The sequence below is a fragment of the Mesocricetus auratus genome, unplaced genomic scaffold (genome assembly GCF_017639785.1).
Source record: "Mesocricetus auratus isolate SY011 unplaced genomic scaffold, BCM_Maur_2.0 Super-Scaffold_100009, whole genome shotgun sequence".
Taxonomy (NCBI): domain Eukaryota; kingdom Metazoa; phylum Chordata; class Mammalia; order Rodentia; family Cricetidae; genus Mesocricetus; species Mesocricetus auratus.
Window position 1 is genome coordinate 69689646 of NW_024429193.1, and position 15516 is coordinate 69705161.

The following is a 15516-nucleotide window of genomic DNA, read 5'->3' on the forward strand; positions in this document are numbered from 1 at the left end:
CCATTGGCTAGCGTAAAGCAGCAGGGTACATGGTTTGGGCTTGAGCCAGGCAGAGGTGGCGGGGGAGAGGGGTGCAGGGAGAAGAATGACTGAGAAGTCAGTTTCCAGTACTTTCCCCTGCCAGCCATGGCTTCTGAGTCACACACCCAGCTCCAGGTGGTTTCCATTGACAAATGGCAGTAGCCTTGGGTATGGTGCCAACTCATACATTTTGGTGAGATTTCCTCTACCTGGTACAAACAGGTGCCAGACTACATTTACACTTGTGCAAGAACAGAAGTCCCCTTTCACAGAGGCCTCTGCACCAGCAGAGGCACACTTTGTGAGTTTTAAGATGTTCTATAAACACACCTTTCAAATGTATCTGGTCAGGTTCCAGTCAGAGCTGGCTTCTCCCTGGTCGCTGTGCTGTGCATGACCTCCTAAAGCCTGGCTAGGGTTTCTAGACAAGGGGAACGAGGCAGTTGTCAGCGCTAGATGGAGCAAGCCTCGGAAAGACTGTGCAGATGGCATCTCCCCTGGGATACTTACTTCATGCTTGCTTTTCAGTCAACAAAATCAGCTTTGGAAACTGCTTCTACCCAGCCACACCCTAGCTTCCTTGGTGCTTCCTGCAAGGGTTGGTGACCAAGCCAGAACTTTTGGTCAAAATGGAGTTTGTAAAACCGAACCTTACTGTTCCTTATGAAGCAAAGGTCCGGCCGGATTTGACTGTGAGCACTCCGGTTCACAGTGACAGATTCTCTCTTGTAGAGAGGTTAGTGGAAAGCACCAGGGCAACACAATGTGGGACATGGCTTCCTGGGTGAGGAGGCATTCTAAATATCCTCTCCTTCTGCTTGTCTGAAACTACCACAGAATCTGTGTCCACTCTGTCTCAGCTTTTGGCTGGACAAGGGGTAACTTTCTGTCACTCCTCCATAGTGACTCCAGGAGTCATTCTGGTGATGGAGGTGAGGGGTCCACTCCCTTCTATTCCTCAGCTGCCCTGGAATGATGGCCCCAGAAATGATCTCACCAAGCCAGAGACTCTGGTCTAAGGTGAGGGCCTCCAAGTTTTTGGTTTTATTTTTCCTCCTTTACTGTCAGTTTGACAAATACTTCTAAAAAACATTTGAAAAACTAGTCATTAGCAGAAGTGTGGTATCTGAGGTACCAGGCATGCAAGAAAGAAGGGGGTGCTCAGGACTCAGAGAGGAATGGACACCATCACAGAGTAGGGATGGAGGCAACTGCCTTCATCCCCACTGTCAGCTGTACCCCCAACAAGTTAAAGGTCAAGATTCTGATTAATTAGTTTATAATCTTATTCTTCCCAGGTAAAACAACTTAATGTTTCAGATCTTCTCTTTGATGGTGTTTTTCTTCTCTATTTATTATTTTTTTTTGCCTAAAGCATTGTATTGGGAGGGCTGTAAAGTATACAATCTCTGAAGTGGAAGTTAATTTTTATGTGCTATTTCTGCCTATATTTTATTCATTAAATTTACCTGAAAACTTGTGCGTCACTTTAATTCAGTGGAGCTGACCATGCAGGTAAAGCTGCACTCACTCGGCAGCTGAGTGAGCACTAACGCTTTCCTTCCTTCCTCTTGCCTGTATAATGTGTTATGTGGCATCAGTCTGTTCTGTTGTTTTTATCTGCATTGGCCCACTTTAGGTCTGAATACACTGTATCCATATTGTCATCCCTCGGTCTGCTGGCTTTTAGTGTTTGGCTCCTAGGAAGCATTCATGGGCATCTGTGTTTGAAACATGAGCTTTATTCTGTTTAGAATTACTTCACATTAGAACACACTATTTCTTTAATCACTGCTGCCATCATCATAGAACTGTTTCCAGACAACGAGGCAGACCTCTGGTTGCTAGTCTTCCATGATGGATGCCTCTCAGGTCATAGGGTCTCAGAGGACACACATCTGTGTAAAATGTTACTTCTCAAGAGGTGTAGCTTGGCCAGGGACACAAATTGCAACCACATGAACACCAGCTTTCATGGGCTCCTGTGTTCAGGGTCACCCCGTCCTCCCTCAGGCAGAGGGACCTCAGCAATATCTCACAATGACAGCTTCTTCTCAAGTATTTCCTTTATCAGAGTTGGGTCTGCACGGCTTAGACTTGCTCTCCGGACCAGCCCGATCAGCTTATTTATAGCCTTGGGGTTTCTGTTCCTCACATCCATCACCTGTAAAAATAGAAGTTAGGAGGTGAGAATAAAGAGACTGCTACCAACAATTCGCAAGGTTCCCACTGATTGCAAATTAAATTCAGGCTCTTTCTTCCCTTCATGTAAGAGGTAAAATGAAGAAGGAAAGAGAGGAGGGGATTAAATTCCGAGACCTTCCTAGGTTCCTGTCAAAAGGGCCCTGGCTCCTCTGCTTTTGATTAAGATGAACAAGGGAATGGTGATCATTAATGATTGCTGTGGGAACCAGAACACTCCTCTGGGATGGCTGCAGCCCGAGTCAGTCATCTTTGTGATGAGCATCAGCTCTAATCAGACAGGGGTACCTCCCAAGTTCTCTAGTGCCGTTGGGCAGGCACCCCTGCTCCCTGCCAACAAAAACTGCTCCTTAGAAAACAAACCGTCAGGATGGCAGCTGCTCAGCGAGGGCCGTGGCAGGCAGGGGGCAGGAGGTGCTGAGCAACATCAAATATCCACAGCACCGGCCTCCCTCTGCAAGTGTCCTGATTGGCAGTTAGTGCTTGAGTGCCGCAGGAAGAGTTTGAAATCAAGTGTGTCCTTATCAGTGACTGCAGAAGGGGCAGGAAGATGGGCACTGCTGGGAAGGTGTGGGCTCCCTTTCCTTATTGAGGGCTCTTTGCAGAGCCACCAGTGGCCCCGCACACTGACAGGCAGTGTGTGATACTCTGAAAGAGATACTAGTAATTTTTCCCCACTGAAAAATCTCTCTCCAGACAATATGATTAGACCTGGCGTGGGTTGGGAGGAGAGAGACCTGCAACTTGGCATGGTTATTCTATCTTGTGCTATGCTAACAACACAAAAATGACTTGGTTTTCAGCCATGTTTCTGTCAAAGGATTTTCTCTGTAATTTACAGATCATTTTCCTCTCTGCATCGTCCCTCCTCTCACAGGTCATAAAACCGAAGCATTTCCTGGTCTTTTCCCTCCCTCAGCAAGTCCTGACAAAGTGGAGGTGGCCACACAGAATGTAAATGACAACTCTGAGAGTGTGGCAGACCCCTCAAGTTAAAGCTTGCGTTTGGAGACCCGATGATGCCCCTTTACACTAACTCCAGAGAGAGCGAACCCCAGTGAGGAACTTCCCTCGGGAACAAGAAGTTGTGTTTTTCATTGGTGTTTGTCTCTCACGACTTTTAAGGGCTGACAGAGAAGTAGGCACTGACATGGCTGGCCGGCCCTCATGAGGAAGGGGCTGTGACTGCGGCAGCAGCTGTGGGCTGACGCCAGGTTGGCCTCACCCCTGCTCATGGGAAGACCCTGCACCCCGGAGCAGTTACCACTTGGGGGTGGCTGTCCATGGTGGCCTGGCAGAGCTGTTCCAGGGCCTCCCGGTCTTGCATTAGTTCCAGCTGCTGCTCTGACACAATCTGCGCCGCTGTCTTCCCATCGCCCTTCCACAGCTCCTCAAACACCTGCGGTGGAGAAGGAGGAGAAGTGAGGGCTCCATGCGCCTCTGAGGTCACGTGCGGCACAGGGAAGGGTGTGCCAGATTCAAGCCGCTCCTGGCTACACGGCCTGGCCCAGGGGGAAGTCACCACCCCTCCCATAACCTTCCCGGAGGGCTGGGACATCTCCCTTCAGCAAACCCAAGTCTTCCCTGGGGTTGGCCGGCTCCCCTCCTGCAGATGAGAACTCAGGCCAGCCAGGAGTGTCCCCCACTTGATGACTAAGCCAGGCAACCGGTCACCACAGAGGGCTGGTGATGGATCTATCTTGAGTCCACTAAACTAATTAAGGAGGTGACATTTCATCAGGGACAGGCCACACGAGCAGCGGGAGGGGGCCGCTGCATACACAGTCCAGCAGCCTGCTAGGAAGCGGGGCTGAGGGAGGCAGCGCAGTGACCTCAGGATAAAGACATAAAAAACAAGTATATCACAGCTCGAGGGCTCTGGCCCCTTCCTTGTGTCCTGTTGGGAGAACAGAGCCCAGTCTGACTAGGACGGTTAGTGTCAGTGCCCCGATTGCTGTTTACTGTTATTAAAGGAAGCGCGGGGGAAAAGGGAAGCAGAGTGGAAGGCGCTGGCTGCTCAGGTGGGTCTCCTCACCCTTTCCTCTGAAGAGAATGCAGGGCTGCCTCAGTCTGGTTCCTGCCCTCAGCCTGCAACCACATGACACAGACACTCCTTCTCCATGGTGCCACTGTGCAGCCCCGCCCTCCAGGAAAGACTGCTCTTCAGTAACCAGCACGCATGCCAAAGCAAAAAGGTGCTCCGGCTCCAGCGGGGCGGCCTTCCCCAGTGAGAACAGAGAACAAGGCAGGAGTCTGCATGGTGCCCTAAGGGGCATGGTGCCCCTGTCCAGCTGGCCAGACTCCTGTCCTGATGGCCCAGGATGCTCTGGAGCAAATTCCACTGGGAGTCCTTCATGGCCACCTCTATGGCCGCCTCCACCTACTCCTGGTGGGGTGGCCCAGGAGAAACAGAAGAAATGGGAACCACGGGCCTTCAAAGGACATAAGATGTTCAGTGAATACATGAAACAGATCTTCAAATCCATTCTTAAGAAAGTAACCCTAACCAGGACAGGACTATGCCAGGGGTGGAAAATGGTAAATTTCTCTGTGTGTTTGAGTGTCCCAACTGAGTGAATCAATCCAGAAAAGCTTTTAGTGGTTTATCTGGGCGTGAGGCTGCTCAGAGGCAAGTTTGAGGAGTACTCTGCCCTATCCCTGGTAGATTTGCTGGGGGCATGGCTCAGTGGGCACAGAACTTGCTGTGTAAATATGGGAACTTGAGACTGGCCCCGGCTCTGGGCAGGTGGAGACAGGAGGATCTCTGCAACTTGCTGGCTAGCCAGTCCAGTCAGACTGGAAAGCTGTGGGTTCGGTGGGGTCCCTGCCTCAAAAACTAAGGTAGAAAGCAACAAAGGAATGCGTGCCCAGCTTTTCTTATTGCAGAAGTACTTACATTAATAAAAGCTAATGTCTACTAGCCATAATTATCATGACTTGGTGAAGTTAACCCATCCTTCCCGTCATCTGCAGCCTCCTAAAGCAGCTCCCCTAGCTCAGGCATCCAAAATCAGAAGAGAAGACGAGCCTCAGGCCCAGCTTTGAACACACCCAACCTGCAAGGCCCTGGCACAGAGAACTTACTATTTCCCGGTAAGAGGACAGAGCTGCTTAGCAGACCTGGAGGGGCACCCTCCCAGCTCCTCACAATCTGTCCTGGAGTCACTGGGTCAATTCTGGGGCCCAGGAACAGGCTGACAAAGGACAGCCTGGCACCCAAGGCTCAAAAGCTGGTTAGAACTGCACTAGGTGCCAGGCCTACTTCACCGGGGTGGGAAGTATAACCGGCACTTCTAAATGTTAGGCGGCTGCTCTGGAGAAGGGCTAGCACACACCGCTGAGTGGCTCCAGGAGCCACTGGGAGCATAGTGGCCGGCATGTCCCCCAACCCTTTGCCCATTTGTACTTAAACAAGGACTAGGAGCTCCTGGCTGGAACCCAGCAAGAAAGAAATAAGGGGTGTGGGGGGTGTGTGCTATCCCTAGTCCTGTCCTGCCTCTCACATAATGGCCTCTGTGGCCAGGCTCCCATTGCAGCATAATCCTCAGCTACTGTCTCAGTCTGTTCATACTCTGGGAACTGTTATCTCAGGGAATAAGTAGCCACCAACAGTATGGGGGACACAAGCTGCAAAGTCCCAGTCACACAGACATGAGCCAGGAGCCACAGGTGGGGCAGAAACAGCCTGTGTCCCTGGGAGCTGAGTCTATGCTCTTAACTGCTACCCAACCGAGAAAGAAAGCACACAGGCCCCTCACCTGCCATTGCCTGCCCTAGGCTTTGAGTCAGGACAAGGGAGAGGCTGGTTCAAGAGAAATGTCAGGGAAGGAGCCGTGTCCCCACAGAGAGGAGTCAAAGGCAAATGCTCAAGAGGTCATCCCTGCAGGACGTGAAGACCCAGCAGAAGGCCCGAGGAGGAGGGGCAGGGTGAGCTATGGAGGGAGTGGAAGCACCTAGAGAGGGACTTGAGTCAAGTGACAGTCAGGACATGGTACACGGTAACATTTTTACATCTGAAAGTTTCTGGAGTCTTCTCTCTAAGGCCCACTCCAGGCACACAGAGGAGGTTGACTGAATGGCACAGAGTGTGTTAAATGTGGCTCTCCTCTCTGTGGACCCCTTCTGGCCTGGTCCTAGCAGCAGCCTTAGCTGGACAATGCTCAGGAGACAAGGGACCATTCACTTCCATAAAGAAGCTGTAAACACACCCAGCATCCGCCCTTGAGCTGGAGCTTGGCCAGCAGTTGGGACACAGCCTGGACCTCCTTGGACTATATGCTAGTCAGCTGCGATGCTGATAGCTCTGGAGTCCGATGTGTCCCAGCTGGCCCTGTCCTTAGTGAGGAGAGGTGATGGGACTGCGACCTGCCACTTCAATACACAGACCTGGCTCCCGAAAGAGGACTGCAGGGTGCTTTTGTCCACAGTGGCCAGGAGGATGTGCATCATGGCACACGATCTTCAGGTTTCTATTTCTGACAAATAGGGCTGTTGCCCAGTGGACACCTCTTACTGCTCTGGCCCCAGACTTCCGAGGGACTAAGGCCGTAGCCTCAAAGCACCACTGGAACACGGGGGAGGAGGGTGCAGTGACATGCGGGAAGTCAGAACTAATTGGCAGCCGTGTCAGCAAGAGGCAGGTGGAGGCAGAGGGACTAATACAAACTATAGCACAAAGGACAAGGGTTTGGACTCAGAGCATTCTCAGGACAGGACGAGGCTTTGTGTGCATCTTTTATCATCAGCTAGCCATGTAGTTAACTTTAGTCAGACATGCAGTCTCTTCCGGACTGTCAGAGGCAATGCCAATAAGTTTCTAGGGCTAAAGTACACTTGTTGGACTCTTCCATTAATGCACTAAAATTAATTACAACACAGTTTTTCTTTTTATTTACTTAAAAAACATCATAAAATAAGAAGTAAAAAGATGCTTAACATAATTAGTCATAAAAGAAATCCATCTCTATCCAGTAAGATACATTTTACATTCAGGAATAGGACTAATAAAAATCATGTGTGGTGGCGATGTCTTTAATCCTTGCACTCAGGAGGCAGAGGCAGGAGGACCTCTGTGAGTTCAAGGATAGTATGGTCTACATAGTGAGTTACAGGCCGTTGGCTATACAGTGAGAAATCACAGCGAACCTATGACTCCCACTTAGTTGAAAAGTGTAGTTCCTAACTGTATCCTACACACTGATTCCTACAGAGAAGTCCATCTCCCATCTCTCGAAGACACTTCTCTTTGTAGCAGATAGAGACCAGTAGAAAACCACATCTGGTCAAGATACAAACCACAACTAATTTTGGGTATTCAACCCCTATTGACACATCTACAACACAACCCTCCATGTGTAGGACTCAGGACCAAAAAGTCTGTTTTGAAATGACGGGGACCTCACCCATGGAACCCCAACAGTGTGGCTGCATAAACAAGACCACAACAATGGCAACACCAACAAACATACTATCGAGAGAGAGGAGAGAGAGTGGGGGGGGGGGATCTCACAGGTCCCTACCCTGGACAAGACTTACAGGCAATTAAAGACTTCTGAGAGAGGTCACCTATTGTCAGCAGGGATGAGCCCCTAACTGGTTATCCAATACCAAGTCATCCCTGAAAACATACACACAAATAACTAAGGGTCTCAACAGGTTTGTGTGTGTTTATGTGTTTACTTATTTGTGTATACACACACACACACACACACACACACACACACACACACACACACACACACACACAATTTTCTCTGTGCAGCCCTGACTGTTGTGGAACTCACTGTGTAGACCAGGCTGGCCTTGAATTCAGAGATCCACCTGTCTCGGCCTCCTGAGTGATGGGATTAAGGGTGTGTGCCACCATGTGTCTGTGTGTGTGCATGTGAGTGTTTATGTGCATATAAACAGCAGTAATAATTAAAGAAAAAGAGTCCATGAATTTGAGACTGAAGCATGGAGGTAATGGGAGGGGCTGGAGGTAGGAAAGAAAGTGGGAAAATGGTAGATATATTTAAGTTTAAAACCTTGCAAAAGTAAAAAGGTATCAAGTCCTGGCAAAAATGTGGAGCACCTGGGACCTTCTACACTGTATGGAGGGTGCAAATAAGAAATGGTGCAGCTACTTAGGATAACAGACAGAATAATCATACATTCCAGAGATGCCATTCCTACATCTATACAAGAACTTGAAAACACACTCATTAAAGAAGTTATACATGAATTTCAAGTGCACCATCATGAAACTGGAAGCAAGTGTCCATCAACTGATGCATACAATGTAGTACATCTGTAAGATATAAAAATGAAGTACTAGGGAGATGGCTCAGTGGGTAACATGTTTGTGGTGCAAGTTGTGAGGACGTGAGTTCAAATCTCCCAAACCTACATAAAGGCAAGGATAGTAGCACACATCTGTACACATGTCAGTGCTCCCTCAGTGAGATAGGAGGTACCTAGAGGAGAATTCCCAGAAGCTTGCCAGCAGCTTGCCTGGCATACACAGACAAAAGAAGCCCTGTCTCAAAGAAGGTAGAAAGCAAGAACTGACACCTGCTAATGTCCTCTGACTTCCACATGTGCTCCAGGGAATGTACGTGTGAAACAAGTGGGCACTTATATAACACCACAGACATTTAGACAAGGATAAACAAGTACTCATGAATACCACACTATGCAAGGACTTTTCAAAACCTGTGATGGAAATCAGTCAGGGGCACATGTTCTGTGAGTCCTACTTTAAAGGCAACCATAGGCAAATCCGGATACAGAAGACATACTGGGAGGAACAGATGGATGGGGAAGAACCGGAAGCAGCGAGTACGGCAAGGCTGTCTTCTGAGGTGACAGAAGCTTCTGGACAGAGTGGTGATAGCGTCTACCTTGTGAACAGAGTAAGCACGAACAGGATTTTTCAAGAGGCATGCAACATCCTCTCCCAAAGAAGAGCTAAGTGATGTGAGTTCTGCATTTTGAGGTAAGTGACCATGGGAGAGTCATGGAAACCAGAAGGGGAAACCGAGGCCTTGTGAGACAGAGAGATGAGACACGCACAGAGAGAAAAGCCTGGCACCTGCTGCCTTGGCTCCACGGCCAGGGGCGGGCATCTTCCCCTGTAGAGGTGAGGGGAAGGGAGAGCCCCTGTAAAGCTTAATGGAGGTACAGGCAACCCTAGCTCCTGGCAAGTTTCACAAACTCACAGGTTTAAGCCCCTTGGAAGTGTAACCCCAAATCTGCTCGGCTCCCTTACTGTGGAGAAGGACTGTACATCATCTCCTGGGGTGCTGTATTCGGGAGCTGATGGACACAATCCAAGAATGGAGTCATGTGAGGGGAGGCTGGGTGCTTGTGAGGAAACTGAGAAAACAACACAATAGTCTCATGACTTCAGTTTCTTTAAAGCACAATTGTTCTTGGACTGTGTTTTGTGCTCCTCCTGGGTGTAACAGATAGGAATGAGTGTATTTCAGATTATGCATCACAGTTGGCTATTGTTAGTTATTTCTGGGCCTCTATGGGAAAACATAGTTTTGTCTTGTGATTGTATTATCTGACTCACGTGATTCTCCTTAGCCCTCGGAGTATAAACTGTCAGATGCTCTGAATAAGGCTGGCCATTCCATGAGACTTCAGGCTGCCTCAGTTCTCCTCTCCCAGGTTCACATGGTCAAACTGCCATCTGAGAAGGGACCTACTGTGGAAACTGCTGCTCTGAGAATCAGGGACCCTGGCACACTCCTAACTCTGGGACCCCAGAGACCAGTGGTTTTCAACTTTCCTAATGCTGCCACCCTTTAATACAGTTTCTCACATTGTGGTGACATCAGTCATAAAATTACTTTCGTTGCTACTTCATAACTGTAATTTTGCTACTGTTATGAATAGTAATGTAAATATCTGTGCTATTCAATGGTCTTAAATGACCCATGTGAAACAGTCGTTTGACCCCCAAAGGGATCCTGACCCACAGGTTGAGAACCACTGCCATAGACAATCCACTGCCCTGGCTCAGCAGGCTATCTTATGAATGGGAACTGGTCAAGTAAAGTGACTTAAACCCATTGAATATCCAAACAGCAGGGACAAGTATGATGACACAGGGGAGAAGGGAAGGTGCCACTTCTAAGAGCAGGGCAGGTGAGGGTCTCACCAAGACCAGGGGTGTGGCTAGGGGATTTAGGGATTCATACCTGTGCCAGGGCAAGGCAGTGACTCACACATTTCTGCCACCCTTGTCAGAAGAGTCCTATGCTGGCCTCTCTCACGAACAGGGCAGGCATGATCTAAAGATCTAAAGGCCTGGAGGGAAACCTTGCCTGACAGCAGCAGCTTTCCACACAGTGTGCTACTATGGGTGTTTCAGCTGAGTTCTTGGGGGAAAAGTCCTGCTGTCACCTCATCCTTGGCCACACAGTAAAGGGAGCCTCTGAGGGGAGGCTGGTGGGACTCTATTGTCCTTTCAGTACTGAAAGCACTGGGGAAGGGAAAGCTCCAGCCATTGCCTTAACTCTAAGTATACATGGCCAAGTCCCACCCCTCAAGATCTGACTTCTGGGTGGGCATCACCTCAGTAGCTGTCCTTATACCTATCTGATTCCCACTGCTGGCCACTAGTACCATGTCTACCTATACAGGGTTAGGACTGACTGTGAGTGCTGTGGTCAGTATGCATGTGTGTATGCATGCGTGTGTGTGTGTGTGTGTGTGTGTGTGTGTGTGTGTGTGTGTGTTCACATATGCATGGGTGCACATATGTGTTTGATAAATGATGTGAGGTGTTTTTCTGGATTGTTCTCCACTTGATCTCTCATTTGAACCCAGAACCCAAGTTCACTCCAGAGATACCAGAACCCAAGCTTGCTCCAGGAATACCCAGTTTCCACCTTCCAAACACTGAGGTGGGCTACCATGCCTGTTGATGGATCCAAACTCTGGTCACACACAGAACCATCTTCCCAGCCCCCAAACCCCAAACAGTGATATATCTTAAGGATTTAGAGAAGCAAGAACAAACCAAACTTAAAATTAGTAAGTAAAGGAAATAATAAAGATCAGAGCAGAAAGATTGTAAAGACAACAAAAAAGAAGAAACAAATTGGTTCTTTGAGAAGATAAAATTAACAAGTCTTTAGCTAGACTAACAAGAAAAGATACAAAGTTAAAAAAATAATTAAGCCATGTGGGTAGCACACAGCTACAAATCCCAGCACCCTGGGGGTTTAGACGGCAGGATAGAAAAAAGAAAAAAAAAACTCATAAAACAGAGAAAAACAAACACGAGATAGATGACATTACCACCAAGAGCATGGCGATGCAAATCATTAGAGATTATCTTGAAAAATGGTGTGCTGATACATTGATGCTCACCCAACAGCAATGACAACTCTCTCAGGATAGCAGCTGACAATCTACACAGTCAATGCATTACTGGAGGGGTCGGTCTGTCTGTCAGCTGAAAGCAGAGTCTTCCTTGCTGTGAACTTACTATGTAGTTCAGGCTGACTTAGAAATCTAGCTCTCTCTGCCTTAGTCTCCTGAGTACTGGCATTACAGGCTTATATCACCATGAATGGCTACTTAAATCCTTTATAATCAATAAACATAATATTCATTATTTCTGTCCAGAAAAATCAATGGCTTTCTTACAAACAGAAAGCAAAGAGTAGAAAATACAAGACAAAATCCCCAAGGCCCTGATCTGTGAGAGAGATTCCCCAGCAGCGCACACTGAACACTGCAGATGAGGTTTTGTTTTCATTTCATGGCCTCACAGAAGCCTTTAGACATGCTGGAAGTTGGAAAATGCAAACATGTCTCTATCTGCAGCTGAAGCCAGCTGTCAGCAGCTTCCAGCCTTTCTGTTTCTCCCCACTGGAACTATCTTACTTGACAGACTCAGGTTTTTTTTTTTTTTTTTTTTTTTTTTGGGGGGGGGGGGGGGGGCAGGGCATGTAGGAAGGACAAGGGGAAGGTTTTTTTCTTCTTTTATTTCAAATGCTACGATTCATCTGCTCTTACGTGTGTACATAGTTTTTCTGCCCCGAGCCATCTACTCTTTCCACAACTGCTGAGCAGTGTTATAAATATTTGCAATCCTCTGACATCTATGGAAGGCAAAGCCCTTTCTAAGTGCTGGGTCCCTGTAGCTGACAGCCTCACATGAGGCAGCTCATAGAACCTTCTCCAGTTCCTGTCTCCAGTTTCACAGCAGAAAGCTTGGAGTACGCTCGGTGGTGTCTCATAATTAACCAAAAGCAGCCGTTTCCCCAAGCCTCACTTTGTAACCTGCCACTACTGTCAGAGCGTATAAATATTAAATGCAAAAGGCGCCATTAAAATAACATTAGGTTTAGGCTGAAGCACTGACAGCTGCGCAGCCTCTGAAGTTGAGACGAGGCAGCCCTAGGTGTTCTTTATCATTCTGGGTACTCATTTGTAGAGTTTTCTTAATTCTACGAATCACTCAGCCACTAGCCTTGTTAGTGGAGGTGGTTAGGGAGGCGTCCACTTTAGACAATGTTCTTTTTCCCCGTATCTCTACACCTAGGTACACATGTAAAATACCATCTCCCAAGCATGCAGCAGACTGAGCCCCGCTCCTGAGGACCAACTCCTGAGGGACAGGTCTGTGACAGGAACAGACAGGAGAGGAGCATGTGGACTAGGGCCAAGCTTCGGCTGCCTGGCCATGACAACGGGGAGGCTATGTGCTCAGCAACGTTTGGGGTAGACACTCAGGAAAAGGCCAGACTATAGCTAGCTCCCCCAATAAGCTAAAACCAGAAGCAAAACCCCATGCTGAATCCCCGTGCTGCACTTTGCTGGCTTTCTACATTTGCCAGATGAAATCTCTGAGCATTCAGACTCGTGGGCACTTAATACTCCAGTCATGAAATTCACTTAGTGATGCCATTTGGGTTTTACAGAAAATATTAACTGGGATTGTGGAGCAACGGGAAGCCTTCTGGGAATGTGCACATACCTGTTTAGCTGCTGAGGAAGAAATCGCTTTACTGTCCAGCAGGTCAAGGAGCTCGGCGAGCGCAGCAGGTGTGACAGGACTAGTGGCCCCCAGAAGAGAGAGAAAAATCAACATTTTACATCAGCAGGGGCCCATTGGCTACCAGAATCCAAACTCTTTCTTTTTTTTTTTTTCCGAGACAGGGTTTTTCTGTATTGTTTTGGAGGCTGTCCTGGAACTCACTTGGTAGACCAGGCTTGGTCTCGAACTCAGAGATCCTCCTGCCTCTGCCTCCCAAGTGCTGTTATTAAAGGCGTGCGACACCAACGCCCAGCCAAACTCTTGCTTTTGTATGTTTAAATAATTAACCATATCCAAGGATGAAAATAATAGGCTAACTGGACTCTATTATTTTGTATTTTAAGAGAACGAATTTTTATACTGTGTTTTTTAAAATTCTTTATTTTACCACCCAACAATAACAGCTGTTTGATAGCAGTTATAAAAAAGTTAACTGCTTAATGTAATTAGTTCAAAAAGGGAGGTGACTACAAAATTCATGAACCACAAAGGGGCAAAACATCCAGTAATTAAATATTTTTTGACTGAAGGATGGGTCTAAAAATTATTTAACAAAACCACTTTCCTGAGTGTCTTTATGCAAATATAAATTGCTTTTCACTGTAAGGGTTTTCCATAAGGGAAACGTGATGTCTACCTCACAGGCCTTCTACATGCATTGTTTTTAGGTATCTGCAGATTCTTAACAGCTTTCTCAACACAAATGGGTCTAGAAACACAATTTATTGACTATGACAGAAAGTTTGGGGAAAATAAATACTGTAGGTGACATTAACTCACATTCAAAGAGGGTATGTACCTGGACTGATGACAGAATGGAGTCATAGACCGCATCTTTACAAATACTTGGTAGCTACTTCTAAATGTATACAGTAACTGGGATAATGAAATGACTATGTGAGGTCATCATGGGACTAGGTAAACAGGACCCATTTATAAACAGGACATACGTATGTCCGAATAAAAGGACTCCGAAGCACTTATGCACTTGAAACACTTCTATAGAAGTCTTGCTTCCTGTCATTCACTAGTCATTTCTTTAGAAATTTTTAGGTAACAAGCAGGGAACTATAGCTTTTCCTCAGTGCCAATTTCCATGAACGCCAGACCAATAGCGTTCAAGATCACCACATTCTAATTCATGCGCCTTATTTTTAGGGTTGTTCATTCAGTCTAGGGAGGGTCCATCATTCTTTTTTTATTTATAAACAATCTTGTTTCACATATCAATCCCCATCCCTATTCCCTCTCCCTCCCATGGCCCCCACCAACCCCCACAACCCACCCCCCACCCACTCCCCAAGGATAGTGAGACCTCCCACGGGGGATCATCAAAGTCTGTCACATCATTTGGGGGAGGGCCTAGGCCCTCTTTTGTGTATCTGGGCTGTAATAGTATCCCTCCATAGGGAATGGGCTCCCAAAGTCCATTTGTGCACTAGGGACGAACACTGGGAAGCCACCATTCTTAAACTACTGTTTATCCCAAAGTATGGATACCAGGTAACTCCAAGTGGAAACTAGGTTTGGAGACTATCTAGTGGTACTAAATTCATACTCAGAAGTCTAAGAACTATCTTGATTAATGCCAGAGAGGCAGAGGGCTGCAAAGTAAATAATAGTCTTTTCTAACCTTTCATCTTTACTTGCAAGAAATAAGAATGTTTGTTTTCAAACTGTATAGGTAGCTTGGATGTTCTCTAATCCATAAAATACAATCACCATTTATCTTATAGTATAGACTATGTTTGTAACTCATAATAAGCACTGAGGTTGCACTAGGTTTTTAGAACATGAAGAGAGGTCACCATTCATAAGTCAATGATTGCCATGGTCCATTTGATTTGCTGCAAGAGAATACCATAGGTAGAGTGGCTTATAGACAGATAAATTATTCCTCACAGTTCTCAAGGCTGGAAATTGGAGATCAAAGTCCCACAGAACCTGAGTCACTGAGTCCCTGCCTTCTTGCTCCTGGCACCTTCTTGCTGTGTCCTCACAATAGTTAAAGGGTAAGCGAGCTCTCCAAGGCCTCTTGTAGAAAAGCACTAATCATATTCCTCAAAGATCCACATTCAAGACTCCATTTCCTAGTATCACAATGTATGACTTTGGAGCACACACAAAAACTCATACTGGGGAGTGGAGGGGGATGGGATGGGGGGTCGGTGGGGGAGTCATGGGAGGATGGGAGGGAGACGCAACTATGATTGATATTTAAAATAAAATTGTTTCTAATTTAAATAAAATTT

The 15516-nt window shown here is 47.1% G+C and overlaps 1 protein-coding gene across 1 annotated transcript in view; it reads right to left on the reverse strand.

The window, feature by feature from the left end:
* Nucleotides 1-1745: 1745 nt before the first annotated feature.
* Gatb (glutamyl-tRNA amidotransferase subunit B) overlaps nucleotides 1746-15516 on the reverse strand; it is a 75593-nt gene continuing 61822 nt past the window's right edge. Inside the window, exons 11-13 of the mRNA XM_005080092.4 lie at nucleotides 13205-13283; nucleotides 3488-3622; nucleotides 1746-2185 (exon numbers count right to left, since the gene is read on the reverse strand). Coding sequence (XP_005080149.1) covers nucleotides 2057-2185; nucleotides 3488-3622; nucleotides 13205-13283 — 343 coding nt within the window. The 3' untranslated portion in view covers nucleotides 1746-2056. The remainder of the gene's footprint in view (nucleotides 2186-3487; nucleotides 3623-13204; nucleotides 13284-15516) is intronic.